General features: G+C 49.3%; 2 protein-coding genes across 2 annotated transcripts in view; one reads left to right on the top strand and one right to left on the bottom strand.

The window, feature by feature from the left end:
• The window catches only part of P2RX3 (purinergic receptor P2X 3), a gene marked incomplete at its 5' end in the record, with an annotated part of 28,056 nt that extends 12,952 nt beyond the window's left edge, over positions 1-15,104 (bottom strand). The window contains 8 exons of the mRNA XM_081282302.1: positions 4,233-4,369; positions 4,921-5,062; positions 5,774-5,851; positions 6,142-6,235; positions 6,876-6,939; positions 7,152-7,223; positions 7,627-7,762; positions 14,986-15,104. Coding sequence (XP_081138428.1) covers positions 4,233-4,369; positions 4,921-5,062; positions 5,774-5,851; positions 6,142-6,235; positions 6,876-6,939; positions 7,152-7,223; positions 7,627-7,762; positions 14,986-15,104 — 842 coding nt within the window. The remainder of the gene's footprint in view (positions 1-4,232; positions 4,370-4,920; positions 5,063-5,773; positions 5,852-6,141; positions 6,236-6,875; positions 6,940-7,151; positions 7,224-7,626; positions 7,763-14,985) is intronic.
• A 1,939-nt stretch (positions 15,105-17,043) lies between these two features.
• SSRP1 (structure specific recognition protein 1) lies at positions 17,044-26,586 on the top strand. The gene is made up of 17 exons (XM_081282150.1): positions 17,044-17,164; positions 17,634-17,805; positions 18,266-18,451; positions 19,086-19,191; positions 19,487-19,677; positions 19,783-20,013; positions 20,158-20,261; positions 20,362-20,490; positions 20,729-20,950; positions 21,688-21,760; positions 22,173-22,311; positions 22,447-22,492; positions 24,017-24,146; positions 24,550-24,720; positions 24,914-25,002; positions 25,637-25,823; positions 26,092-26,586. The coding sequence occupies exons 2-17, from the start codon at positions 17,752-17,754 to the stop codon at positions 26,161-26,163; spliced, it is 2,130 nt and encodes a 709-aa protein (XP_081138276.1). The 5' UTR covers positions 17,044-17,164; positions 17,634-17,751; the 3' UTR covers positions 26,164-26,586.
• Positions 26,587-27,297: the final 711 nt, after the last annotated feature.

The following is a 27,297-nucleotide window of genomic DNA, read 5'->3' as shown; positions in this document are numbered from 1 at the left end:
TCAAATTACCCAATTTGAGTGGGCCATCTGTTTCCTGCTGAGACCTGACAGATACAGTATTATTAATCTGTCATTGTACCATCAGTGCCTATGCACACACACACTCACATATTGATAAACTCTCACTCAGCCTCACACACTCGCCCACCAACACACACCCCCACTCCCTCACAAACTCCCACGAGCATACATGCTCAGATGACACTATATATTGTCCCAGCACTTTGGGGAAGAGAGGGCTGCTCTGTTTAAAATCTCCTCTAGTGAATGGAGGGTCAACCTGGGCTGCAGGAACCTGGCCCACAGTTATGAGCCCCTTGTTTACTCTGCAGGGTGCCACCTCCTACCTCTGGGGATGTCTTTTAACTGCATACCACTGAATTAGCAATTCTCATCAGTTCTAATTTTTAGAAATTATACACTTTGTCCACTACAAATCCGGATGACCCCACTGCACTCTCAATGTGCTTGGAAAGAGGCTTCATAAAGAGTAAGTTCAAGTGCTTCCTGGAATCTTTACCCTTGCAGAATACACCTAGGAATAAAAATAAAATCTCTCTATCAAATTTTAGGTAGAGAATGAGCAGAAACTTTAGGAGAAATCACAAATAAAGGTTAATTTAGATGAAGAGGACCAAGTACTCTGGGTAGGAATTGAAGGGAGATACATCTTGGCTCAACCTGAGGTTACCTTGCCAGTAACTGAATCCATCCAATGATGAACAAGCCACCTTAGGAAGAGCCTCTTATCTAGGGCTGTGCCACAGAGAGACTGAGGTAGGACTTGGGATCCAGTGACCTCCAAGTTTATGCTAAGATGCCCCTGGGACATTAGCCAAGTCACTTCCTCTTGAATTTCCACTTCCTTCTCTGTACAGTGAGGGATTCTGTCTAGGCCTCTTCAAGGGTTCTTTAACGCCTAAAATTCTCAAAATCTCTGATTCTGCAGGCAAAGAACTGTGAAAAGTAGGGGAGGGGGTAGCATTTGGAAAGGAGCTGCAGAAGTAATTAGTGATGGAAATGTGAATCTCTAGCTGCCTCTGGATATCTGAATTTGCAGATTAAAACAAGACTGAATCTTGGCTGAACAATTCCCTTCTCTCCAGAGCAAATGGCAATAGTAGGACGTTGAAAAATCTGGCCTCTATTGGAGGAAGAGGCAAATGATTTGTTTGGGAGACAAAAGGGCAGGCTATAAATTATGTCTCCAGCATCTGCTAATCCTTGAACCTCTCTGGAACTCAGATTCTTTGTTTTTAAGTGGTGCTGAAAGTACCAACTATCTAGGCATAGTCTTCTGAGGATCAACAAGTGCAAAGGTCCCTGGCCTTCCTGATTGGGATGGAGATCATCTAAGAAAATGTATTGGTATCCAGGCTCCTGGGACCACTGGATCTGTGGTCTTGAGAAATGAATTTAACTCTGTGATCCTCCATTACCTCATTTGGGAATTGTACCTATCTTAGGGTGGGTGAGGAACAATTAGCTAAAGTGGACAGAATGCTTTACACAGTGAGATTCTCAAGAGCAGCATAAAATGACCACATCATTGAAAACACATTGTGTGTCCAATGTGGCCTTGGGTCCCCTTTCTTCTTATCTGAGCACTCAGAAAGGTGACCTTGTGCCTCTCTCACATAGGTGCTTAACTTAGCTTGGATGCCAATATGGTGCCTGTAGGCTGACGGCAGTCTGAGGGTGCTGGGTGGGCACCCAGATGTAGGGCTGTGAGAGAGAGTGTGGGGAGAGCCCTCTGCTCGTCATGGATGGCAAATATTCCTCCATGTCAGTGTTATTCCTCGGGCCCTCTGGAAATTCTTTTTTTCTTTCTTTCTTTCTCTCTCTCTCACTAGGGATTGAACCCAGGTGTGCTTAACCACTGAGCCACATCCTCAGCCCTTTTCATATTTTCTTTTTATTATTATTATTTTTTGGTTGTAACTGGACAAAATATCTTTATTTTATTTATTTATTTTTTTGTGGTGCTGAGGATTGAACCCAGGGCCTCCCACGTGCTAGGTGAGTGCTCTATCATTGAGCCACAATCCCAGCCCCTTCATATTTTCTTTAGAGACAGGGTCTCAATAAGTTGCTTAGGGCCTCGCTAAGTTGCTGAGGCTGGTTCCAAATAACTCATTTGGCAAGGAACACTTATGAAGATAGAGCTATCATGAAAACCCCAACAACTGGTATCATACAGTTTTAGAACAATATCTTTCATTTAAAGAAGAATGGGTCTGAAGTTCTTATCCCCAATTTATTGTGCTGTGGCTATCTGCCCCAGTAAGCATAACAGGGCATGAGATAGATCTAGGCCTAAATAAGGTCTAAGCTGCTTAGGGCCCCGGGGCCCCGATAAGTTGCTGAGGATGGCTTTGAACTCATTATCCTCCTATCTCAGCCTCCTGAGCCTCTGGAATTAGAGGCAAGCACCTCTGCACCCAGCTTGGAAACTCTTTTCAACTTCAAAGGTCCAAATGAGTGCTTTGCCCCTTCTTACTATGGCCTGGAGGCTTTGATGAAGGAGTCAGTTTCCTGGAGGCCCATACCTCTCAGATGGGTTTCCTTAGGTTCCGGAAATTACACTGGTGAGATCCTTAGAGATCTTCCATCTTGTGTCCCCAAATACAATCCAAGCTTATTTAGGCCTGTTGTGCCTACTTGGGTGGATAGCCACAGCATGATAAATTAGAGATAAGAACTTCAGACCCATTCTTCTTTAAATGAAAGACATTGTTCTAAAACTGTATGATACCAGTTGTTGGGGTCTTCATGATAGTTTTACTCTTCATAAGTGTTTCTTGCCAAATGAGTTATTTGGAGGACTTAAGAATCCCCAGTGGCCAGAGGGAAGTTATGAGGATGAAAACTTGCATTTTAGATTATGAGAATTTTATTAATGTGTTACTATTTTAAGCCACCATACAAATATCCTTTGTATTGATTTCAGTGTGATGTACTGACTGAATAAATATGCCAATTTCTGCCAGGGAGCCAAACAGTATTTTTAAACTACTTTAAAATATGTGTTGTTTCCTATGGTTTTTTAAACTCTGGAGTTGATTATGAAAGCAATTTCAATTTTTAAAAATTCTTCTTTCCAGAGAACATACATATATATTCGAAACTATTAAATATAAAGCTTAATGGGATAGGTAATTATTTTTCAAAGTTACAAATTAAGTGAAAAAAAAAGTGATGTGATTCTTTTAGCTTACGTATGCCATTATAACAGAGAGTATTACTACAACAAAGGAAATTTGAAGAACAATTCTTTGAATATATAACGAATGTATCATATGTAGATCATCCCTATCACTGCCTATTGAGTACATTTGGCCTCTTTAGTGTACAACACTGTGTACTTAATCAGGACCCTGGCAGAAACTGAGTCTTCAGATTTTAAAGGTAAATCAAAACCAGGAGCTAAAGCTTTTCAAGTATTGGCTGATAGGATTCTCAGGATAATAATGATGCTATCATAAATTTGCAGAAGGGGAAATTAGGAGGTGAGGAGGCCGAGGGTTTTTCCAGGGCCCTTCAAGTATTCCAGATAGTGTATCCTATGGTTCCTCTTTCCCTCTATTCCAAATGGAAAAAACCCCAAAAGATCCCTTAAGTCTCAAGGCTATTGAGAATACATATTAGATGATATTAAGAGACTGGTTTAAGTTCTTTGGAAAGGCACTGAGGAAGAACTAATAATCATTATACTTGTTATTTGTGACTCATGAAATTTCCTGGTTTGAAAATTTGCAAAATTTGCAAAATGCAAAACTACCATCTTGTAAAATGAACAGTTATTGCCCTGACTTTGGTCAGTGAGAGACCTTAGAAAGTCCAGGCATAGGACAGGGAATGGGGCTGTCCGGGCATTACCTCTACATGTTAGTGCTAAGAATAGACAAGAATTCACAGCAGCCAGCATTTCAGCAGGATTTGGCCATCGGGCTTCACTAGGCCATCGGGCTTCACTAGGCCATCGGGCTTCACTATGGCCTGAGCAGGAGCACTGGGCTCAGTCCCTTCCTGTAATGGAGCTGTCACCTCACAGCACAGCCCATGCAGCACTGCGGCTGCCTGTTACAGAGTCCTTCCCTAGTTTGAGCCAAAGCCTTATGGGAGCAGGGAGGGGGCCAAGGGTCTTTCCTTCCCAGTATGCCTTGCTGCCTGAGGTGAAGTTCTCTGGAGCTGACTCCCTTCCCCCATGTCCCAGGAGAGCGGGTATTTACCTGAAGTTGTACCCTGGGGAGATGCTGCTTTTCTCAGAAACGCTGTCCAGCCGAGTGAAGGAGTATTTGGGGATGCACTGGTCCCAGCTCTTGTCCAAATCGCACACCCAGCCAATCTTTATGCCCAGAACTCCACCCTGAAGAAAGGGGCCAGACATGAGCATTCCCCTGAGCTCAGCCAGAGTGGGACAGGGGCTTGTGACAAGTAACTTCTTTTTATTCTGTAGGTGGAAGGTGGAGGCAGGCAGAAAAGAAAGTGACTGGTCACAGTAAAGAAGTGCTGTAGCCAGGGGTAGAACCCTGGAGCCTCAGGGTCCTTCTTACTTTTGGAACCTTCAGTTCCTTGTCTACAATATAGAGAAAGTGGCCATGGGTCCACTGTCCCCTCGTGTGGCCCTTTTCAGAGTTCTATCGCCTCTCCCTAAAGGGATGTATAAATACAGGAATGGGAAACTGAGGATTGGGGGAAATGGGTCACTGGAGGGGAGACCACTCAGGGTAGGGGTTGGATGGGGGCTGAACGGATTCAGGGACAAAGCCAATTGCAGGCCTGGGATACTTCCACCAGGTGGCACTGTCTTGCCACAGCTCTTTCCTGGTCTCCTGGGATGCCTCCAAAGAGCTCTGGAGTCTGGGGAAAGGCTGAGTTCCCCTGGTAGAGGTTACAGAAGAAGAACTAGGTTCTCACCGTGCGGGCCAGCTTGGCAAAATCCTGCCCTGCAAACTTGACCACGTCCCCCACCCGCAAGATGGGGCAGAAAGGAGCCTTTTCAGGATGGAAACGGCAGGTCTTCATATCCCTGGCTGTCAGGTTGGGCAGGAGGTTCCCCCTGGGGAGAAGAGGAGAGAGGCAAGGCCAGGGTTAAAGTGGTCCCACACAAACTGCTTTCCAGCCTTCAGGGGGCTTAGGGTTCTCCACACCCAGGCAGGGGTGTCCATGTCCTGAGCTTTTGGGTATTCACTGTCTCCCTCCCCTCTTGCTCTGCATCTTTTTCTAACCCCAAACACTCTCCATCCATAGTAGGGTTATGTGTGTCCATGCCCAATGTCCCCCAGCTGCCAGGCTGGGCATCTTGGAGGGCAAGAGTCACTCCTGACACTCGGCACCTCTGCAGGCCTGCCAATGTACTTTGCACAGGGCAGATGCCCACCATTCGTGCCCTCATGAATGACTGAGTTACACAAGGGGCTGAACTGACTAAGAAACGGGATACCACATGGGGGATTGATGTAGGGAAAGAAAAACGGACAAGCTCCTTGGTTTCCAGTCTCAGGAGGCGTCTGTGCTCAGGGCCAAGTTTAAATGGTCCCTCCCTGGTTCAAACAAAACTCCCAGGTCGGTCTGAGCCCCAAGGCAGGGAGGCTGGCAGGGAAGTTAGCCCCCCAATCCACTCAATAGTCAGAGGCCAAGGCCGCTGGGAGGCTGGGATTAGGAGTCCTGGAGATGGGGTTTGGGAAGTGAGAGAACCATGGTGCATGGGGCATCTCATTCTCAGGCAGGTGAGGTGGCCCGGTGATTGGGGGAGGAAGTGAGGACTCACTTCTCAAAGTTGAAGAGGGGGAAACGGATGCTGTTCTTGATGAAAATGGTGAAGTTCTCCGCTTCCATCATGATAGGCCTGTGGGTGAGGATGGAAGCCTTAGCCCTCAGGAAGAGCCTCTTTCCCTGGTGGATGCCTCCCAAGGGAGACCTCTTACAGATGAAGGGGAGTGATGGGAAGGCCTCTCTGGGTCTCCAGAGTCAAAGGGAGAGAAGGGGCAGGCGGGATGATACCCAGAGGCCACCACCACCCCCATGAAGAGACACTACGTTGAGACCCTCCATAAGCTCAGAGATGCAGAGCTCCCCACGTTGGCAAAGAGGAACTAGGTGGGGTCCTCTCTCCTCCCGTCTGGCGCAGAACCTCACATTTCCACGGTGTCCACCTCTGTGGGGCACCAGCCCTGGATCTCACAGGTCCGGAGCTCAGAGCTGTAGTTCACGCAGCGGCCGGTGAGGATCCCTGCGAGGGAGGAGCCACTAAGGCTGGTTGGCCACCTGCTCTTTGCCAGTCCCTTCCCCCTCCTCATCAGGGACCACCCCTGCCCCAGGGATCTGCCAAGGAACGGACCCTCTATTTCGTTGTTGTGTGCTTGCACAGTACAGCTCTCTCCCTGTTCTCCTCCTGAGCTGCAGACCAGACCAAGGAGAGTCCACACCCTCCTCTGACAGCTCCTTAAGCCCCAGCACCCAGAGCCCCTATCTTTCTAGCTCTTTCTTCCTCACCTCTGAGCTGGAGCTGCTCCTTTGGCCTGAAGCCGTCTCTGTCCTGCCAAATCCCACTTGTCTTCAGGGCCCAGTCCAAATGCCGCTGCCTCCAGGAAGGCTCGGGGCCACTCTCTCAGAACCAGTCTCTCTCCCTTTCCTGTGCTTTCCCTTCCCTGGACAGCACATGCCACTTTGCTGTGCCCCTGCCTGGCTCTGCATTCCTAGACTTCACACTCCTCTTGGGGGCACCTTCATAGGCCCCTCTGGGTCTGGCACCCAGGGAGTCTCCACAAATGCTGATGGGTTCTCTGCCTGCTCCTAGGGTGGGCTCTCGGGGATCTGCTGCCCCCCAAAACAGCTTGGGGATGGGAGGGGTGAGGAAGGGGCTGACTCACCCCCACCCGGGAAACGCTCAGGTCCACACTGGCTGTCAGACACACAGCGGTACTTCTCCTCGTTCTGGGGGGAGATGGGACCGCAGGAGTGTGAGGGACTCTCCCTGGCCCTGGTGAGCCCCTGGGCTCCCACTGCCTCCCAAAGTGGTGGCTTCTGGAGGGAGGAGGTGCCAGTCACAGCTAGGAGGCTCGCACCCAGGCCCTCCCTGCCGACGACCTCTCCCTACAGCGTTTTCTTCTTTGACCCCCTTCTTCCAACCTCCTCTGTCCCCTCACCTCTGGGCAGAATCCTTGCATCTGGTTTTCAGTAACGATCATCTTGGTGATGATGACAAAGACGGAGGTGCCCTTGGGAGAAGCAGGGAGAGAAAATCCTGCAACAGTCCCCATCTTGAGACAGGGACTGCTATTGTCCCCACTCTACAGAGGGGGAAACTGAGACTCTGGGATTTGACCAAGGTGGCAAGGCTAACAAAGGGCAGAGCTAGGATCCGAATGGCTCTTTCTGACCACCCACGTGGGTGCTGTGTTTTGATTGCAGCATGAGTCAAGGTAGAGCCTGGAGAGGAACCCAGCTTTCTGACGCCCAGAACTGCACTCTGGAGGTCAGACCCAAGCTGCCCCACAAATCCCAGCAACCAGGGGGCCAGGCCCGTTTGGGAGTCCCAGGGGCACTTTTCTTGCCCAGCCCCCTCCTCCCCACCCTCCCCAGATGTGAGCATACACACGCCCCAGGGTAGGGAAACCATACCTGGGGTGGGGTCACATAATCAGACACGTCCATGACTCTGTTGGCATAGCGTCCGAAACCCTTCACCTTGGTTACCACTGAGGACTCAATGGCTGTGTCCCGCACTTGGTATGCCTTCTCGTGCAAGAAAACCCATCTGGGGCAGGAGAGCAGAGATGCAGAGAGACAGACAAGGGTCCATAGGCCTAGCAGAAGATGCTGGGAGAGGGCTTCTTTTGGCCAGCATTATGGCAGCACAGGGACAAGGCCTTACTGGAGATGTGGGACCCTAGTGAGTCCCTGGTGAACTTAAAGTAGTGTTTCCCTACCTCCCCCACCAAGGAGCTTTTTTAGAATTTTTAAAAAATAATTGCTCCCCGCTTCAATATCACAGATACCACGTGCATATTTGTGCTTTATACATCAAAGAGTGAGTTTTTTTTACCCCTAAGAACAAATGTTCACCTTCTTGGGAGCTGTTGCTCTGTTAAAAATTTGGCTTAAAGTCATTCCTGCTGATAATAGAGTCCTTTCTCTGGCAGGCTTCCAGGAGAGAAGGGGCAGAGGGCAGAGCATGTGCATTCCCAGCTCTGTGCATGGCTGTATCCGAAACACCTGGCACATAGTAGATGTTCAAGGAAAAAAATCGACCAAAGGCCCCTGGGAACTGAGTACTTGGCAGCCTTCCTCCCTCCAAGTGTCAGGTGAGGATGGAGAAGGACAGAGGGGCAGTGGTTGCTTCTTTACCTGGCAGGTGAATGGAATGGGGTTGGGGGTGGGGCAGGGGATTTAATCTTATTCCTTGAATTGTGCTGCCACCAAGTGGTCATTTACCTATAGTGGTTTCTCCCTGCTGCTTAAAGCCGTGGATCGACCCAGGGGATGTAGCTGGGCTCCCTTCCCTTCTCCCATCACCACTCTCCCGGATTTAGCCTGCAGCAAGCAGGGCCTGCAGACACACCCGACAACTGTTTCCTCTGCATTTCACATGCAGTCACCATCGCAACCCTCAGAGCTCAAGCTACTCTCAGCCTGGTTCAGTGCCCCCTCCAGCCAGGGACATGCTCTGTTTCTGATGGCACAATCGCAAGCAAATGCTGTTACTGTCCCCATTCCATGTATGAGAAAACCTATCACATAAGTTCAACAACAAATGCATCTGCTAAAATTTAATTTTTTAATTACATTTTTAAATATTTATTTATTTATTTTTGCGGTGCTGGGGATGGAATTCAGGGCCTCATACCTGATAGGCGAGTGCTCTACCACCACTACAACCCCCGCCCCTCCCAATCTTATTTAAGCACAGATGCCGGTTTTGAAGAAATACTGACATCTTCTGGAAGGTACTTTTGGAAATGCTGGGTTAGGGTCATTTTCTGTATCTCACCAGGGTAGAAAAGCCGCATCAGATGAGTGGCAGGAGACTGAGACAAAACTGTGGGAGTCCTAGGCTGGGCAGCTGCAGAGACAGTCCTGGGGCTGAGCTGACCTGAGGTGTTTATTAGTGGGTGGTGAGGATCCCAAGCCCAGGAGCTGTCTAACTACCATTGAGTCGCCATGGATGGGCTGCTGTGGGAGGTGGTGGGCATTGCAGGGCTGGGAAGGCCAAAGAGATCATGGTCAGATGTGTTAAGGGGAGACCCCTTCCCCGGGTGGAGGTTGAGCTGGATGACTTTCAGGGTCCTCCACTGTTGGAAGATGCAGAGGGGGAAGCTCCCAGAACATGCTGGGAGGGTCACTATCACTTGTAAGATGGACACCATGGTCATGATCACTGCAAACACAGGATGATGTTTGCAAGTGGCTCCTTGTTCGGTTTTCAGTGTGAGGATCTGGAGTTGACCCCTATAGGGCGCTTCACTCACTTGGATTCTTTTTTTTCTTTTTTTTTAATCAATAAGCAATGATTTACATATTTCAGAGTGCAATTAAAGTTCTGAAATATGTATACATTGTGAAGTGGTTGTATTGTTAGTTAACATATTAATCACCCTGCATCTTTATCATTTTTCTGTAGTGTTACTTGAAGTCTGAATGGTTGAGTGGGAGAGAAAGGGTGGGGTCATGCACAGCACTGGCAAATGGCTCCAAACCTGTTACCTGTTTTATTGTTGCTGCCTTAGAGCCAGCAGCATCCTGATTAATGCGCCATTAAGAGTTATTCACAAGCCTGTAAATGCTTTTACGAACACCAGGTCTCTGTGGAGCACTGTGCTACTGTGTGCCTTATCTCCCCGGCACTTTTCTTTTTTGGGAAGGGGAGGAGTTTCATTAGGATCTCATTCATCATGTTATGTTCTAGCAGAAGAGAAGGGAGCATCCTGATATAGAAAAATGGAGTAGATATCCAGACAGCATGATTAGCTCCTGGACCTGGGTCCCCCAGAATGGATGGAGTGAGGTCCGGGACCCTGGCTTTCTGCTCCCAGCTATGATGGCTGATGATGATGTTGAACACTCACCAGAGCGTTAGCCACAGTCCAAATACACCCTTCCTAAGCCTCAGTGTACCTGGCCACAGAATGGACACATTTCTCTGTGTTGATCTAATGTAATGGCTCCTGGAGACCCCTGCTCCTGTCCTTAAGGTTCAGGAACATATGCAGATGAGAAGCAGAGTTCAGACCATTATCATATAGCCAACACGGGACACTAAGCTCACTCCTTTGATGAATCCTTGCCAGTATGGCAGCTTTGATAATTACCTACATGTTACAAATGAGGAAGCTGAGGCACAGAGGAGTGTGCAGACTTGCCCAAGTTCACACAGCTGGTATGTGGGTCCCAAACCAGGCAATCTGCTTCAGACCACTCATAGCTACCTCACCGTAGCATCTTCAGCTGTGCCCAGCTCAGGGCCAGCGCACAGTTGCCCTCCTGAACTGGACCCTGGTGCTTGTCCTGCTAACCCCTGCTCCATCACCAGAGGAAGCTTCTTCAAGCTCAGGAAAGTCTCAGTTGGAAGGCGCTCAGGACTCGGAGGAACAATTAACCAATCCCATTCCTCCCTCTCCTCCTCTAAGGCTCCTTCTTTCCCCCGTGGGGAGGAGAGGCCGTATTAGACTTCTCTCTCTGAGTTAAATAACAAGTGGAAGAATTTCAGTAGCCCCACGGGGCTGAGAATGTCATCAGGGCAGCTTGGAAATGAGGGGCTGCTTCATTTCCAGAACAAAGGGGCCGAGACTGTCTCTAGAGGCTGGGGCTTAGGAGATGGGGCAGGACTGAGCCTTCAATTCTTGGCATTTTACTCTGCTGCTCTGACTTATTTTTTTCTCGAGTTCCTGGTTTATTATTTATAGAGCGGAAGGCGTGTGGCAGCTCCTTGGCAGGTGGGATGTGCAGGAAGGAGGCCAGAGCAGCATCCCAGCACCCTCCCGTCCACCCCCAGGGAGTCAAAGAGGAGGCCAGGGAGTGGGTGTGAAGAGCGTGTGTTGTGTGTTTTGGAGGAGAGGGGTCTCTTAGGAAGGTGTGAGCTGGGCAGAGGGAAAGGGGGAGGCGCGATAGGGAGTCTGTGGAATATTAATAGTCCCATCTATTACTGAGTATTACTGAGTCACCGTCTCAGGCAAGGTATTCGACGTGTGTCACCTCCCTGGTGACATAATTCCCTGGGAGGAGGTATTCCTAAACCCATCTTCCAGATCCGGGGATTGAGACTTAGGGGCCTAAAGGGATGCTTCCGAGGTCCCATTCCTAGTTGGCGTCAGAACTGGGCTTCTAACTGATGCTCTGTGTTCCACAGTATCATTATGGAGTTGCCGCGTAGAGAGGGCAGGCAGGAAGGAGAGTTGCACTTCTCTCTGGACCACAGGATGGCGGGTCCAACAGGTCCGCCCACAGAATTTGCTGCCTGATGTGCTGACAAGGTGTTCAGAGTGCTACCTTCAATCAAGAGGTACTTGGGGGGCAAGAAGGTGGCACTCAGGCTCTTCTCTTGAAACCTGACATCTCCATTCTTGTACTTGCTTTAGGTGCCGAACGGCTATATAAGATCTGAGATGAGGCTGGATATTCTAAACCCAAGTGGGTGGCCATGCAGCTGGTGATTTGTGTGTACAGTGGAGAAACAAGAAGAGCAGGGCTGTGATGGGTCAGGGACTCTCTAATCCACCGCTGGTCCATCTGAGGGATGGAGGATTGAAGCACTGCAAAAGTCCCTCCCTGCAGGTCACCAGAAAGGGAGCTTCTTCAAAGTCAGGCCGGCACCAGCCAGCACTTCCTTGGGACCTGATTTCCTTCTATTTCCAGGATCCAGAAAGGGGACTGGCCCTTAGGAAGTCCCACCCCACAGAGGAGACTGGGGATTACCACCTGGGCTCAGAGAAGACAGGAGAAATGTGGGGTAAATTCTGGCCTCTTGTGGATGTGGGGTGGATAAAGGAAACCAGTGATGACAGCAGCTGAGGCTGGAGGTGGGGGTGACAGCACGTGCTAAGAGAATAAGGGGGCGTGTTGCTGTGAATGCACAGAGGAGTAGCCACCTCCTGCTGCACTCCACTAGGTAAGGCTGGGCATCCTGTCTACCCGGCTCAGAAAACAGGGAAAAAATATTCAAGTTTTAGTTACATGCTAAGAACACAGCACTGAACCCTGCAAATACTATGGGGCTAGGCACCCTCATCTCTCCATCAGACTGTATTCCCCTCCTATCTTTTTTTCCCCATCCACTCCTACTCTCCCAAGCTCTGGGTAGATTGGCCATCGTGGTCTCCCCAGCTCGGATCTCATCAAGGCTGTCTTTCTCAGCCTCAGTCACTCACACACATGTTGAAATGCTCCAGTAGCTTTCTTCCTGTCCGTTACTTCTTGTAAAAAGGAGAGCTCTCTGAGAGTCTGAGTCTGGCCTCTGTGTTCTCCTGCATCTTACATGACTCTGACCTCTGCTCCTTCAGCTCGGCCATGAACTTCTTTTCCTGCCCTCCTGTGCAGAGGCGGGTTTTTTTTTTTACCTTGGACCCTCCTTCTTTCCTCCTTGAACCTGGTTGCTCCTTTCAGGAACATTCTTCAGATCTTGGTTTGGACATGGAATTTCAAGAAAAACCTTTCCTTAGTTCCCTGAGGTCAAACACCTACATGGGAGTGGCTCTCCTGGCACTGTGCACCTTTCAGCCACAGATGAAATTCCACACTTGTTGGTGGCGAGGACTGGCTCAATGCCCACCTCTTGCCTTACACTGTGAATTTCAAGACCCTGTATGCTTTCCTCTCCCCTGGCCCTGGGGATTGAACTCAGTAATGCTCCACCACTGAGCTACACCCTCAGTCATTTTTATTATCTTTTGAGATAGGATCTCCCTGAGTTGCCCAGGTTGGCCTTGGAATTGCAATCCTCCTGCCTCAGCCTCCTGGTTCCCTGGGATGACAGGTGTTCGCCACCATGCCCGGTTCCCCTTCTGCTTTTGTTCACCGTTCTATCCTCCATGCATACCAACACCTGGCATGAAGAGACACTTGGTACATCTTTGCTAATTAACAACAATGGATTCCCAAGGTCACAATAGTGCATGGGTTCTCATACACAGAGATGGGCTCAGGCTAGGGGGCTGGGCCAAGGAGCATGCAGCTGAGCAGCTGATGTAACACTGCCCCGTGGGGAGCTGTCAGGCTGGGAGATGGATGGGGCTGGGTATCAAGACGCCACAGAGCCTCTCCTGCTCCCTCCAGAAGGCTGGCCTCCAGCCCCCAGAACTGAAGGATCCCATCTGATCTGATCATAATGAGGAACAGACAAGGGCAGTGGGAGCTGAGTGGGCCGGTCCAGGAGACAGCTGTCTCTGTCCTCCATCAGTCTCCTGTCTGGAGCCAAGGGGGCCAGGCCAGGGTGGGAATGTGCTGAGACAGCGTTTGCACTCACCTGGACCAACACACCATCTTGTGGCTGTAAACACGCATGGCACCAAATAGACACACTGACAGAGAAGGTTAAGAACCAACTTTGAGTCAAGCTCTGGAGATGCAGACATGGGACATTTGCAAATATCACCTCTCACAAAACCTCAGTGTTGAAAGGGAGATTGGAGGCCATTTAATCCTATCCCAGAGCTTGAATCCCTTCTCTGATATCCCATAAGGAACACTGGATATACAGCCTTGTTATAACATCCACATACCAAAGCCACCCGGCTCTCGCCAAACATATGAAGCAAAGATTGCTTAAAAATCACATCTGCCCACCTTTCTACGTGCATCCTCACACACCACTCCAACCCTTCAGGCAAGCAGGCCTGCTCACACGCAGCTCCAGCCGGCATGGGCATGCACACAGGATGTCTTCTTTGAATTGCTTCAATTAATTCATGAACTCGGTTGCCAGTGGCTTGTCTCTCCCACACAGATCCATTGTCTCCAGGAACAGTGGGAGACCAGAGCACTCCAGGAAGGAAAACCATCAAGGTTTCTGTCTGCATTTCCTGGTGCCCACCAGTGTGTGGAAATGACCACAAGAACAGAACGCGCATTTTCCCCATTGTCTGCCCCATGGTCCTTTGTGTCTGTAGGTGTAGGGGTGTGTACCTCCAAGAGTGGGGGCCTAAAGGAATGTTTGGACCTTGCAGGCTCCTGAGCAACACTCAGGATGAGTTTTATGCCACACAGTCAAGCAGAGATTGGGAATTCACGCTTTTTTTGATAAAGGACAGCAATTCTGGATTCTCAGGGAGGCACCCCACCCCATGTTCAGAAAAACTACTTTTCTTCTCACCATTGTCACTTTGACTGTTAATTTATTTGTGCCTGTGTCTCTCTCCATCTCACGGGGCACTTCCCTCCTTTGTTTTGCCCTCCCAGAGCAAGGGCTTCTTGACTTTCCAAGATCTCTTCTAAGCCAGAAGGGAACTCCTCATTCCAAAACAAATCCAGAGATCTCTTCCCTCCCCAGCCTACCCTCCCACCCAACATCAGCCTGATCAACTTGTCATCTCCTCTCTGGGTTCCGCACCTTCCCTTTCCTCTTTCTGTGCTTCCTTGCTTTCTGGGACCCAAAAGAGTTGACTGAGAGAATGGGAAGATGTGGGGTGGGGTCTGCCTCTTTTCTGGTTGCGGGGAATAGGAGAGGGAGAGTGGAAATGGATCATCTGGGGACCTCTCCTGTTGGAGGGCAGTGCCGGGGTAAGGACCACACACCTTGGAGCGTGTGTTCAGAAACCACTCTCCAACTGTGGAGGATTTTTTTGGGGGGCAAAAGAATCTATCTGGGGACCAGATCCTGGGTAGTGGCAGCAGAGACCAGTCCTTGGAACAAGGCTCCCTGGAAGATGTATGTTTCCCCCAAGAGAAAAGAAGCCCAAGCAGCTTGACAGTAGCACTGAGAGGGAGGAGGGGGAGGGCAGGATAGCAAGTTGCCCTCCAGTCCTAGGATCTGAGGGACCACAGACTCACCCCACAAAGTAGGAGATGATCAGAAGCTGAACTGCCCTGTTGATGATCCCAATGGTCCAGCTCTTCACAACCACTGACTTGGTGGTCTCGTAAGTAAAGAAGTCTGATATGCAGTTCATGCTGAGAGTGCTTGGGGCCACTCTGAAGGGGCTTGATGGCAGCCTCAGGACAGCGAGGTTCTCAGGACAGGCAGACAGCGATCAAGGCCTGGAAGGGACAGCTTAGAGGGGCTGGAGGAAGAGCCTGTTCCTGTAAGCCAGGCAACCCTAGCCCAATGCCCAGGCTCTCTCTCAGCTCCTGACACTCTGACTGCCAAGAGTCCAGGGCCAGGGTGGGGGACACCCTTTTTATTCGTCTCCACCCCATTCCCCTGTGATGTCACCACAGGGGTGGGGTCTTCAGTCCTGGGCTCCTGATTGCCTGGGAAGCAGCTGGCTAGGGCCCTCTGGGACTCATGTTTTATCTGCACTCTCTCTACCGTTTCTGCTTGGTTCTCATATGCTGCATCCTCATCTAAGCTCACCAGCTGCTTTGTACTCTCCCTAAAGCCCCCTGCAATGCCCCACCCCCAGCCTGCCTGAGCTGAGTACCCCTTCACTTTTGAATGTTCACCTAATTCCACCCAATTCTGCAGCTATTCCTTCCCTTCCTGAGTTGCCTCCAATAGCATGGGTCGGGGAAGGGGTCTCTTGAACATTTTTCTGGGTCTCCCAGAACAGGGTGAGTAAAGAGTCACATCTTTCTAATTGCATTGGCAGTGGCTGCAGCTCTGCCTGTGGCATAGCAGTTATCCTATTTTTTCTTTTTTCACTCTCAAGTTATCTGAATTATTTTTTCAATTATGTGCTTCTGGAAGGCTAGGACTATTTTCATTGTGTTCACTAGTTTCCTCAAAACCTAGAAGTGCACTGGCCCTAAATACATATGTGTTAAGTACAATTGGATTTATTTATAGGCAGTGTAGAGCACTATTTAATCCAAGGCTGAAGCTGTGCATTCAGGGAGCAATGGGGTGTTCCTGTTGTCTCCTAGCCCCAAGATGGAGTTGGCAAGCTGGTGTAATGAGTATCAGGAAAACTTTGACTTTAAATATTCTTTCTTTCTACAAGACACATATTATCCATCACTCTGAGCATCCAGCCACTGTGACTGATGGAAGAGAACCAGACTGCTGTTAAGGGTATCTGGGTTCTAGTCTCCAACTTTGCTGCCAACTCATTGAGACCCTGAGCAATTTCTCTCTGGGCCTCAGTTTTCTCATCTACAAAAAAGAGGTAGGAAAAATAAAGTGTGTATGGGGGCGCGTGGTGGTACGAGTAGATAAACACATCTTCTAGGCCTGGCCTTCTCTGATTTTGCAAGATGCACCCTGAGACTATGTGAGGGGGGCCAGGTTTCTGCCACCCCAGCTGATGTGGTTTCAAATCAAGTCTGGCTCCAAGGTAAATCTGACACCAGCACTTGAACTTGATGCGGCACTTGCCAGTCTCTTCCAGGGAATCCATAAATTGTGATTATGGGTGGGAAGATGTTGAGTATGTACAGGGAACACATTTTCAAAAAGGATCCAGTCCCACTTGACAGGGTACAGCTGAGAACAGTAGGCTGACTCACAGACCCCAACACCCGCATTCCCTTCGCACTTCGCAGCCAGTGGAAGCAGTCTTTCTCTCAACCCTGTATTTTCCTTCTGGCCCGACAGACTACTTTCTACAAGAGAGAAAACTATTTTGCAGGAGGGAGGGGCACAGCATCGTCCCAATACACACAACGACCCTGTAGCAAGTCCCATAAAATAAAACTACATAACTTCCCTTTAGAACCTAGTCTCCAAGTGAAGAAGCGTCTCTAACTTTCTATAGAACTTTACACGCTCCCATATTCCGATCACTTTCCATCCGGGTGGGAACTGGAACCGCTACAATCCCCCTCCCTCAGGTCCTCCAGAGTCGTCGACGCTCTATGTGACGGTCTCCTCGTTGGACCCAATTCGAGTCTCTCCGGCTGGCTCATCCTCTCTATGGTCTGTACACAATTTCCGGTGGCGGGACGCGGGACCGCGCACGCGGGAAAAGCTTCCCCAGTGTACCCCCATCCCCCGTCCCCGCCCCCCTCCCCCGCGGCCCCCATCTAGCCCACCGCCCGCTCCTGGGCCGTCGCGAGGCTGCAGCTTGAAGAGGTGGGTGGTCGTCGTCTCCGGGCCCCAGAAGGGCGCGGGCCCCGCTCCCCCGCGGGACGCTCGAGATGGACCGTTCCGCGTTCAAATCCGCGGGCAGCGGGCGAATCCATTTTAGAGGGAGGGGAGAACCGTGGGTCTGGGGCCCCGGAGTGGTGGGAACGCTGGGAGGGAAATTCTGCATTCTGCGGGGAGTTGAGGTCCAGGCTCCGAGCAGCCTCTGGGGTCCCGCTGTTCGTTGCCATGACTCCCGGTGGGCTTCACCGAGTGGGTTTCTGGCTGGGATATAAGCGCCACTTCAGGCCGGGTTCTCCAGCCAGAGCTGGGCCTGGGCCCTGGAGGACTGTAGAACCCGCCTGTAGGTTCCCAGGCAGAAGAGATCCCAGACATCCCAAGCGGGCTGCCGCCTGGCTCCATCTATGAGCAGAATGAGGTGATGTCTTTCAAGCACCTGTCTTCCTCCTGAATTCAGATTTCCAGTCTGCTGTGCATCTGCATACCTACCCAAGAGTTGGGGCCCAGCTCCCAGTTGATTCGATTTCCCTGTGCAGCCTAGGGCTCTGTGCCCAGGCCACCACAGGCAGGTCATCATGGCAGAGACCCTGGAGTTCAACGACATCTACCAGGAGGTGAAAGGCTCCATGGTGAGAAGGGCTTGGTCTCTTAATAGAGGTGGAGAGAGAGAATGAGGGGAAAGTTTTTGCACATTAACAAAATTTAGCTTTGATGATGTTATTACTTTGGAAAAGGAAGACTCAGAATGTATGTCTGGTATTTCCCCAGCAAAAGTCAATATTGAGAAAGACTCCCAAAAGTTATAGGCCCTTGGTATTTGAAGGGAACATGTATGCTGTTCAGTCCTAAATCCCTATGTTGCAAACTGAGAACCTACAAGGATTCTCGATGTCAGAGCCAGGTTTAAAGTCCATACTTCCTGACCACTTGTCTCTTCTTAGTGACCCTGGCTATTATAGCTATCCCCCCACATTCCCTCCATTGATAATCTGGTCAGTCCCCTGCAGCCTGAATGGGTGTAGGGTAGAACTGGGTACCCAACATATCCTGTGTGTACATCCTCCTGCATTTGGCCTATTCCTCTGATAGAATGATGGTCGGCTAAGGCTGAGCCGCCAGGGTATCATCTTCAAGAACAGCAAGACTGGCAAAGTGGACAACATCCAGGCTGGGGAGTTGACAGAGGGTATCTGGCGCCGTGTAGCTCTGGGACATGGACTGAAACTCCTCACAAAGAATGGCCATGTGTACAAGTATGATGGCTTCCGAGAATCGGTGAGAAGTCCTGATGCCTTTCACCCACAATTTTATTGTGCCATCTTGTTTATTTTTAAACCTTTAGAGAAAGTTGGTGTTTCTTCAGCTGATAACTATGTCACTGGCTGGTTTGGCCTCCATGGAGTAAGGCTGTGAAGCCTTCGAACAATTAGTGTTTTGCTTTGAGTACTGAAGGCCTGCAAGACTCTTTGTGCCTGGACTCTAGAATATTTTCTGCTATCTTAATTTAGATAGTGGTTTCTGCTTGTTTTTATCCACGTTCAGAATCTTAGCTTGTTGCTCTTATTTGGTTTTGTTCCTTTTTGAACTGCTTTAGTTATAGACTTAGAGGTTTTTAACTTCCAGTTTTATTAAAACAATACCTATACAATGTTTAAAAACTTAGCACTGTGAGACCCATATCCAGAAATGTCAATTCCTTTACTCCTCCCCTGGCCTGAGTCCCAGGATCCATCTCTTCAAGTAATCTTTTCAATGATTTCAGAATTGAGACACTGAACTGAGTTAGCATGCATTTCTGATAAAGGATATATTGGGGCAGTTTTTCTGAAATAGATAATCCTGGGATGTTGAACTTGTGTTAAGGCCACCAGGGTTTACTGGGTTTGTGTTTTCTCCCCTTCAACTACAGGAGTTTGAGAAACTTTCTGATTTCTTCAAAACTCACTATCGCCTTGAACTAATGGAGAAGGATCTGTGTGTGAAGGGCTGGAATTGGGGGACAGTGAAGTTTGGTGGTGAGTCCTAAGGAAGACTGAGGTTTGGGGGAGAAGGCAGGATGAAGGGTTTCAGCTTTTCACTTATTTTGTTGTCTTTCTGCTACCACTATCTCTGATTTTCTATCATTTTGTGTCTTTATTATGTATTTATTGAGTCTATGTTGTATAATCGAGCATTGTGCCTGGTCTTGCAGATACAATATGAGCAAAATAGCCTGAGTATCCTGTCCTCATGAAACTTAGTTTGCTGGGAACATTATTTATGTATACTCAAGGGCAGTGGCTTGTGGCTTGATAAGCTTTTTCCTCACAGGGCAGCTACTTTCCTTTGACATTGGTGACCAGCCGGTCTTTGAGATACCCCTCAGCAATGTGTCCCAGTGTACTACAGGCAAGAATGAGGTGACACTGGAATTCCACCAGAATGATGATGCAGAGGTCTCTCTCATGGAGGTGCGCTTCTACGTCCCTCCCACTCAGGAAGATGGTGTGGACCCTGTTGAGGTGAGGCCTTACTTGGTTGCCTTGGTGGCAGATGATGTTGAGGACTTGGCTGGCTGGCCTTGTAGCAGTGATCTACTGCCTGATTACTGGTATGTGCTTTTGCAGGCCTTTGCCCAGAATGTGCTCTCGAAGGCAGATGTAATTCAGGCTACTGGAGATGCCATCTGCATTTTCCGGGAGCTACAGTGTCTGACTCCCCGTGGTCGTTATGACATCCGGATCTACCCTACCTTTCTGCACCTGCATGGCAAGACCTTTGACTACAAGATCCCCTATACCACTGTACTACGCCTCTTTTTGTTGCCCCACAAGGACCAACGCCAGATGTTTTTTGTGGTAAGCAGAAACCTCTGGAGTAAATGGTCCTGGTTTTTGCCTGAGTCTTCAGTAGATGTCTCAGTGGTGTTCAGAGTTCTGTATTGGTGAATAGCAAGTTCATCTGAAGTTTGGTCCTTAAGCTTGTCCTCTCTTCCTTATCAGATCAGCCTGGATCCCCCCATCAAGCAGGGCCAAACCCGTTACCACTTTCTGATCCTCCTCTTCTCTAAGGATGAGGACATTTCCTTGACGCTCAATATGAATGAGTAAGTGTTTACCTGGACTCATTTCCTGCCACTGTCCAGGCAGGAGACAGGTATGCCATTAGAAAGCAATTGTGCTTAACCATCTCACCTTGCTCTGTAGGGAAGAGGTAGAGAAGCGCTTTGAGGGGCGGCTCACCAAGAACATGTCAGGATCACTCTATGAGATGGTCAGCCGGGTCATGAAAGCACTGGTGAACCGCAAGATCACAGTCCCAGGCAACTTCCAAGGGTGAGAGTGCAGGCTTGGGATCCTGGCCTGCTGGGAGTGAGGCTGGGAAATGCCATATCTCCTGGGTAATCCCCTCCTGAGAAGGGAATGCAATCTGTTGGAGCCCTGAATAGATCCTTGTCAGTGCTTCCTTCTGAGCGGTGTGGTGAGATTTGCTCAGTTGAGGGCTGAGCATGTGTCCTGCTGCTCTCTGGCCCTGCTGAGGTAGGCACTGATGAGGCTTCTGGTATCCTCCCAGGCACTCGGGGGCCCAGTGCATCACCTGCTCTTATAAGGCGAGCTCAGGACTGTTGTACCCGCTGGAGCGGGGGTTCATCTACGTCCACAAGCCACCTGTGCACATCCGCTTCGATGAGATATCCTTTGTCAATTTTGCCCGTGGCACCACCACCACTCGCTCTTTTGACTTTGAAATTGAGACCAAGCAGGGCACTCAGTACACCTTCAGCAGCATTGAGAGGTGAGATCCTCCTTCAATTGACCTCCTGGGTATTCTGATCCTGACGTAGTTTCAACTGGGAAGTCTTGTCAGGGCCTGGGGTTCTTTTTAGGCCTATGACTTTGACTTTGCAAGCTTTAAGCAGAATTTTCTTTTGCTTCCCTGGGATTTGGTCCTTCAAGTACTCAGTTTAGAAGCCTCTCCATTGCTTTTTTATATTTTTAGAAAAGTTATTTTCCATATGATGAAAGCTGTGTGTGTTGGGTACTAGCCTTTTTTCTTCTCTAGCCTCCCCTGACGGTGGAAACGTTATCTGTCTGTTTCCTGGAATGAGCTTTGTGCCCGGGAACACAGCAGCTAATGTTTATTGAGTGCTTACAGTGGGCTGAGCATTTTACAGACATCTTCATGTTTAATCCTCATAATAACCCTATGAAGTGAAATACAGATGAGTAAAAAGATGAGACTGTCCCTTCCCCAGCACTCCTCCTGCTCTGTTGATATTTGGTGACTAGGTACACCCCGCCCTGCTTTTCCTTCCCCAGAACTGCTAAGGGTTGTGCAGGTTCCTTTTTTAGGACCAGTGCCTGACCTTTCTTCCTGCTGTCCTCTGGGGGTTCTGAGCAGTTGGGTTGGACGATGTGGTTGAGAGTGCCAGCACTACCATCTGGCCCTGGCCCTTGGGTGTCAACATCATTTAGTCCACCCCTGAGTTGGTCCTTGCCATCTGGTAACACTGTTCTCCCCCCCCTCCACAGGGAGGAGTATGGAAAGCTGTTTGATTTTGTCAATGCAAAAAAGCTCAACATCAAAAACCGAGGATTGAAAGAGGTATTTCTGTCTGGGAAGGATGAGCCTCTCTCCTGTTCTTTCTGTAGGGGAGAAAGGAGCAGAGATTTCTTGGCTTCTTTTTCACTCTCTCTTCTCTTCTTGCCCTTATAGAAAAAAGAGGTGCGTGTGACCCTTTCCCCCTTCTGGTGCAGGTTTTCTCTGCATGGCCTTAGATTAGTCTGTGCAGCCCCTCAGGAGCTCTGTGTGGGGCTGGGAGAGGGAGGGGCTTGGACTAATTGGTGTGGCAGGCAAACCTGGGCATAGGCCTTGCACGTTGACTGTGTGTAAATGACCTAGCTCCAGGGTCTTCTGTGAGCTTCTGCTCTGATCTCACAGGCACTGGAGAGTGCTTCTGAGTGCAGAGGTTTGGCAGGAGGGCAATGGCCCTCACTCCCATGGCTTCCCTGGCCAGGGCATGAACCCAAGCTACGACGACTATGCCGACTCTGATGAAGATCAGCACGATGCCTACTTGGAGAGGATGAAGGAGGAGGGCAAGATCCGGGAAGAGAATGCCAACGACAGCAGCGATGACTCGGGAGAGGAAACTGGTGGGCTAGCCTCGGTGCTGGGCAGCAGGGCAGTCAGACTGTCCTCTCCTCACCCTGTGGCAGAGCTGGGTGTCTGGGTAAGAGGGTGGGGTTTTCACCCAGGCAGAAGCTGATGCATCTTGTTTGCTTTTTTAGATGAGTCATTCAACCCAGGTGAAGAGGAGGAAGACGTGGCAGAGGAGTGAGTGTTGATTGTAGCTCATGGGGGTGAGGAGGTGCCCTATAAGCTTAAGGGACCAGAAGATTTCTGGACACTTCTCATCTCTCAGCACTAGACACTGACCTAGGGTGGAAAAGTGAGACCTCTAATGAGGTGATATAGGAAACATTTCTTCAAGGGCCAAGGACTTTGTTAGTGCACATCATGTTTTAAGCCAGAAAGTGTAGTGGGGAGAGAACAGAGTGGATGAGAGCAGTGTGCGCCCGCTGCCGGCAGTCCACGGAATCTTGCTTTCCTCACTATCAATGGCAGCCATACCCCTCTGCTAAATAGGTCAGAATTTTGATTGTGATTGTCAGAAGTACAACTAACTAGCATAAAAGAGATTTTCAGAAGTTGTTGTAACTGAAGAGTTCAGGGATAGAATTGGCTTTAGACACTACTGAATTTAGGTGTTCAAAAGTTGGTGGGGAATCTCTTGTTTCTGATTCCCTTATCTATCATATTGATTGACTGATTGATTGTAACTGGGATCGAACCCAGAGAGTCATGCAACCTAGGCAAGTACTTTACCACTGAGCTCCATCCCCAGCCCTTTTAAAAAATTTTCCATTTGAGGCAGGGTCTCCCTAAGTTGCCAAGGCTGGCCTCAAACTTGCAGTCCTTCTGCCTCAGACTCTCAAGTAGCTGGGGTTACAGGTGTGCAACACTAAGCTTAGGTGATTTCCTTATTATAATTAGGTTTGCCCCATTTGGGGCCAAATTACCCTGAGATGTCTGGGCTTAATCCTAGAAATACTTCTTTCAGTGAATAGCAAAATGAATGGTGTAATCACCTGCCCTTTCCTGAACCTGAATCATTAGGATGTGCAGGTCTTTGATGAGCCGGAACTCAGCCATGTAGCCACCTATAGAGCCTGTGGATGGGGTTAGCCCCTCCTGAGTGAAGGCCAGATAGTTCCCAAAAGGAATTGGTACTGGGCAGCAAAAACGAAAACAAATGAAAACAACCTCCAGGAGTCCACTCATTGTACTTGCCCCCATGCTTACGAAAAAACTTCAGCAGAAAACAGGTCAGGTAGTTCCTTTTTCTGAGGAGTCGCAGTGTATCAGCTAAGACTGTCAGTTTTGTGGGTATGTGCTGGGTGGGTTTCCTCCCTTTTGGTGCTCTTTATCAGAAAAGACTGCAGGGTAAACTCAGATGATTAGCCCAAAGGAAGTGGGAAAGTGTATTTGGCACGTTCTGGGCAAGCCTGATAGTGTTTCTGTACTTGGGCATGGGAAGGAGTTCTGCCTGGATTAGGATATGATGACCAAGGAGAGGGCTGGAGTTTATTGGTTCATGTGATTCAGTAAATAACCCATTGTGGTGGTGAAGTCTGGAGAGGAGATGGGCAGGAGGCAGAGTTGGGGACTGGTGGTGCAGGCTCTCCTCTGGTCTTTTTCCCTTGCTTCTTTCTGGGCAGGTGTCTTTGGATTCCATTTCCTCCTAAGGTCTCTAGGTCCTGTTCTCCCACTCAGAATCTAAGCCCCACTCTCTGGCAGGTTTGACAGTAATGCCTCTGCCAGCTCCTCGAGTAATGAGGGTGACAGTGACCGGGACGAGAAGAAGCGGAAACAGCTCAAAAGGGCCAAGATGGCCAAGGATCGCAAGAGCCGAAAGAAGCCCATGGAGGTGCAGATTCTCCTCTAGATAGGAGTGTGTGTGTGCCTGTGTGTCCATTCTACTTTCTGTCCACCATAGAAAGATGTGTTGATTCACCATCCTGGGGTTGTTATTTCTAGCCAGCGATTATGGCCTTGAGGGTTTTCTTGGTAATTTTTCTCTCTGGTCCTGAGATAATTAGTTTCTGGAAGATCTGAACTGGAGACAGGCTACTTGTGTTTCCAGATCCCTTACTGAGCTAGAGGAAGAGGACATGATCCCTGCCCTTAGGACCTTTCAGTCTAGCCTGATACTATTTAGTTCTTCCTCTGTTTCCCCCCCAAGTTAGGTGATCCAAAGAAATTATTTGGAAGACTGTGGGGTGTCTGTGGGAAATAGCTGGCTAATGGCATTTGGGTTCTTTGTTACGTAGATGAAGAAGGGCAAAGACCCCAATGCCCCCAAGAGACCCATGTCTGCATACATGCTGTGGCTCAATGCCAGCAGAGAGAAGATAAAGTCAGACCATCCTGGCATCAGTATCACAGATCTCTCTAAGAAGGCAGGCGAAATCTGGAAGGGGATGTCCAAAGAGAAGAAAGAGGTGAGGGGCAGCAGAGAAGGGCTGGTGAACCTCATCGGCTTCCAAGAAGGGCTTTCTTGGGTGGGGGTGTTTTACTGATGGAGGGGGCAGGGTGAGCCACTGGTGAAACTTTTCTGTATAGATTTATAGATTTTCCTTGCACCTGGGATGAGGTCTCATTCTTCAGTCTTACGTGTGTATGTGTGTGTGACAGGAGTGGGACCGGAAGGCTGAGGATGCCAGGAGGGAATATGAAAAAGCTATGAAAGAATATGAGGGAGGCCGAGGCGAGTCTTCTAAGAGGTGAGTGTTGGATGTTAAAAGATGGTAGATAGCTAAGGCAGAGCAGAGAGAGCTTCTTAAATGTGGGCGATATATAGGGATTTGAAATCACTGGATAAAATGGCCCATTTTCCTGGCGAGTCAGTTTTATTCAAAGGTATGGGAGAATTTAGGAAAATTATTGTAGAGCCTAATATAAAATTCACGTGGATGTTTAAAGATAAAGCAGGAGATGTCAGATAAGTTTTGTATATGGGGCTGCTTCAGGTTATAACCCCTGATTTTTTTTTGTACCAGGGGTTGAATCCAGGGGCACTTTACCACTGAGCCACATCTCTGGCCTTTTTATTTTTTGAGACAGGGTCTTGCCAAGTTGCTTAGGGCCTTATTAAGTTGCTGAGGCTGATCTGTAATTTGTGATCCTCCTGCCTCAGCCTCCCAAGTCTCTTGAGATTACAGGCTTGGGCCACCATGCCTGGCTTAACCCCTGACTGTTTTATTGTATTCACTTATGATACTCTCTGTTGGGGCAGACAGTGAAAAGAACAGAATGACAGGGACTGGGAGGGACCTTGTTAAGGCTGGGAGAGGTTTGGCCTCCATGACAGTGCCAGGAACCTGAAGGTCCAACTCCTTTTCCCTCTTGCTAATATAGGGATAAGTCAAAGAAGAAGAAGAAAGTAAAAGTAAAGATGGAAAAGAAATCTACACCCTCTAGGGGCTCATCATCCAAGTCAGCATCAAGGCAGCTAAGCGAGAGTTTCAAGAGCAAAGAATTTGTGTCCAGTGATGAGAGCTCTTCCGGAGAGAACAAGAGCAAAAAGAAGAGGCGGCGGAGTGAGGTACGCCAGGAGTGTGGGGCTGTGTGGCGGGAAGGGTGAGGCAGGTGAGGCGGGTGAGAATCTGTGGACTGGTGGGTGGGCTGTGGTTGGTACAAGACTTACCCGTTGGAGCTGGAATGGATTGGTGGGCTTCTGAGATACTGAAGGTGGGTTCTGCTTGTAGGGAGGGGATAGGACTTAGGGGCCCTTTGCCATTGAATAGTGACTGAGAGGGCAACCAGGACTCCTCTGTACATACCTTTCTGCTTAAGAGACTTTTGACTTTCAGGATTCTGAAGAAGAAGAACTGGCCAGTACTCCTCCCAGCTCAGAGGACTCGGCATCAGGCTCCGATGAGTAGAGAGGAAGAAAATCTCTCTCTGCGCTTGCCCTGTCATACCCCCAGCTCCTACCCATGTTCTGGTACAAGTTTCTACTCACATGACATGTAGTCCTTGGATTCTGTGCCATCTGAACAAACTCTCCTGGTGGCATGCACTTTGCTGGGGCAGTGAGGGAGGCATCTTAACTTTGTTGCTTCACAAGGATGGCTCCTTGTAACTTGGGGAGACTGGTTGGGAGGCAGGGCAGTGCAAGGTCCAGATCCTCGTCCTACTTTTCCCAACCTTACTGATGTAGCTGCTGCTTGCCCTGTTGAGTTGCTGCAGCAGGGGTTGTGTGAGGTCAGGCCTGTAGCTCCTAACTGGGGCCTATTTCTACTTTTATTTTGTATTTCTGGTCTGTGAAATCAACATTTAATAAAGGGAACTGACTTTGGAAGTCATGTCCTTATGCCTTCTTTCTAGCCCCATTCTCACTTTTTATGGTGGTGTTTACCCACGCCCTCCTGGCCAGCCGGGAAGCAGGTCTCTAGGTACATACTGTTCTGTTCCCGGCTGGACAAGCATTGGTTTTCACTGTTTTTTGCCTGGATAGCCACCTGAGAGTCGAGAAGTGAGCCCTGATCTGATTAGGAAGTCTCTCTTATAGTTCCACTCCATTAGCTCAGCTAAGGGGAGGCAGCTCTTAGCTCAGCTCTTAATCACCTATGAGTCAAGGGTCTTCCATGGTTTTAGATAATAGAATCAGGATTGACTGTCTTCCCTGCAGCCAGGGGAGTGGAAACCTGAGCCTGGATAGTTGGGGAGGCTAAATGATTGTGTGTGTGTGTGTGTGTGTGTGTGTGTGTGTATGTATATGTGTGTGTGCGAGCGCGCACTCGATGCAGGGAAGGTGTGGAGTATTTGTGAAGCTTTTGTTCTTAGGGAGGAAGAGGGTTACATTTCAGGCTGGGAAGAACCTGTATCTGAGAAGGAGGCCTATAAAGAGAGAACAAGCCAGCACAAACGGGAAAGCAGAGTTGTCAGACTTCCTCACTCTGGCTCTAAATCTGAATTTATCCACGTGGGGCGGCCACGTTGCCGACGTTCCCAGGAAGACTCAGGTGGTTGTAACAGGAAGCCTCTCCAGTCCGCCAACGGTTACCTTCTTGCTG

The sequence above is a fragment of the Spermophilus citellus genome (assembly GCF_964194105.1).
Source record: "Spermophilus citellus genome assembly, chromosome: 2".
Classification (NCBI taxonomy): domain Eukaryota; kingdom Metazoa; phylum Chordata; class Mammalia; order Rodentia; family Sciuridae; genus Spermophilus; species Spermophilus citellus.
Note: the sequence above shows the minus strand (reverse complement) of the source record. Positions and strands in the feature narration are given on the sequence as shown.

Bases quoted from the DNA above. Each gene is read 5' to 3' on its own strand.
- SSRP1 (XM_081282150.1), top strand. From the start codon at position 17,752: ATGGCAGAGACCCTGGAGTTCAACGACATCTACCAGGAGGTGAAAGGC. The intron at 17,806-18,265 runs GTGAGAAGGGCT...TTCCTCTGATAG, and splicing joins AGGAGGTGAAAGGCTCCATG to AATGATGGTCGGCTAAGGCT. The intron at 22,312-22,446 runs GTGGGCTAGCCT...TTGCTTTTTTAG, and splicing joins TGACTCGGGAGAGGAAACTG to ATGAGTCATTCAACCCAGGT.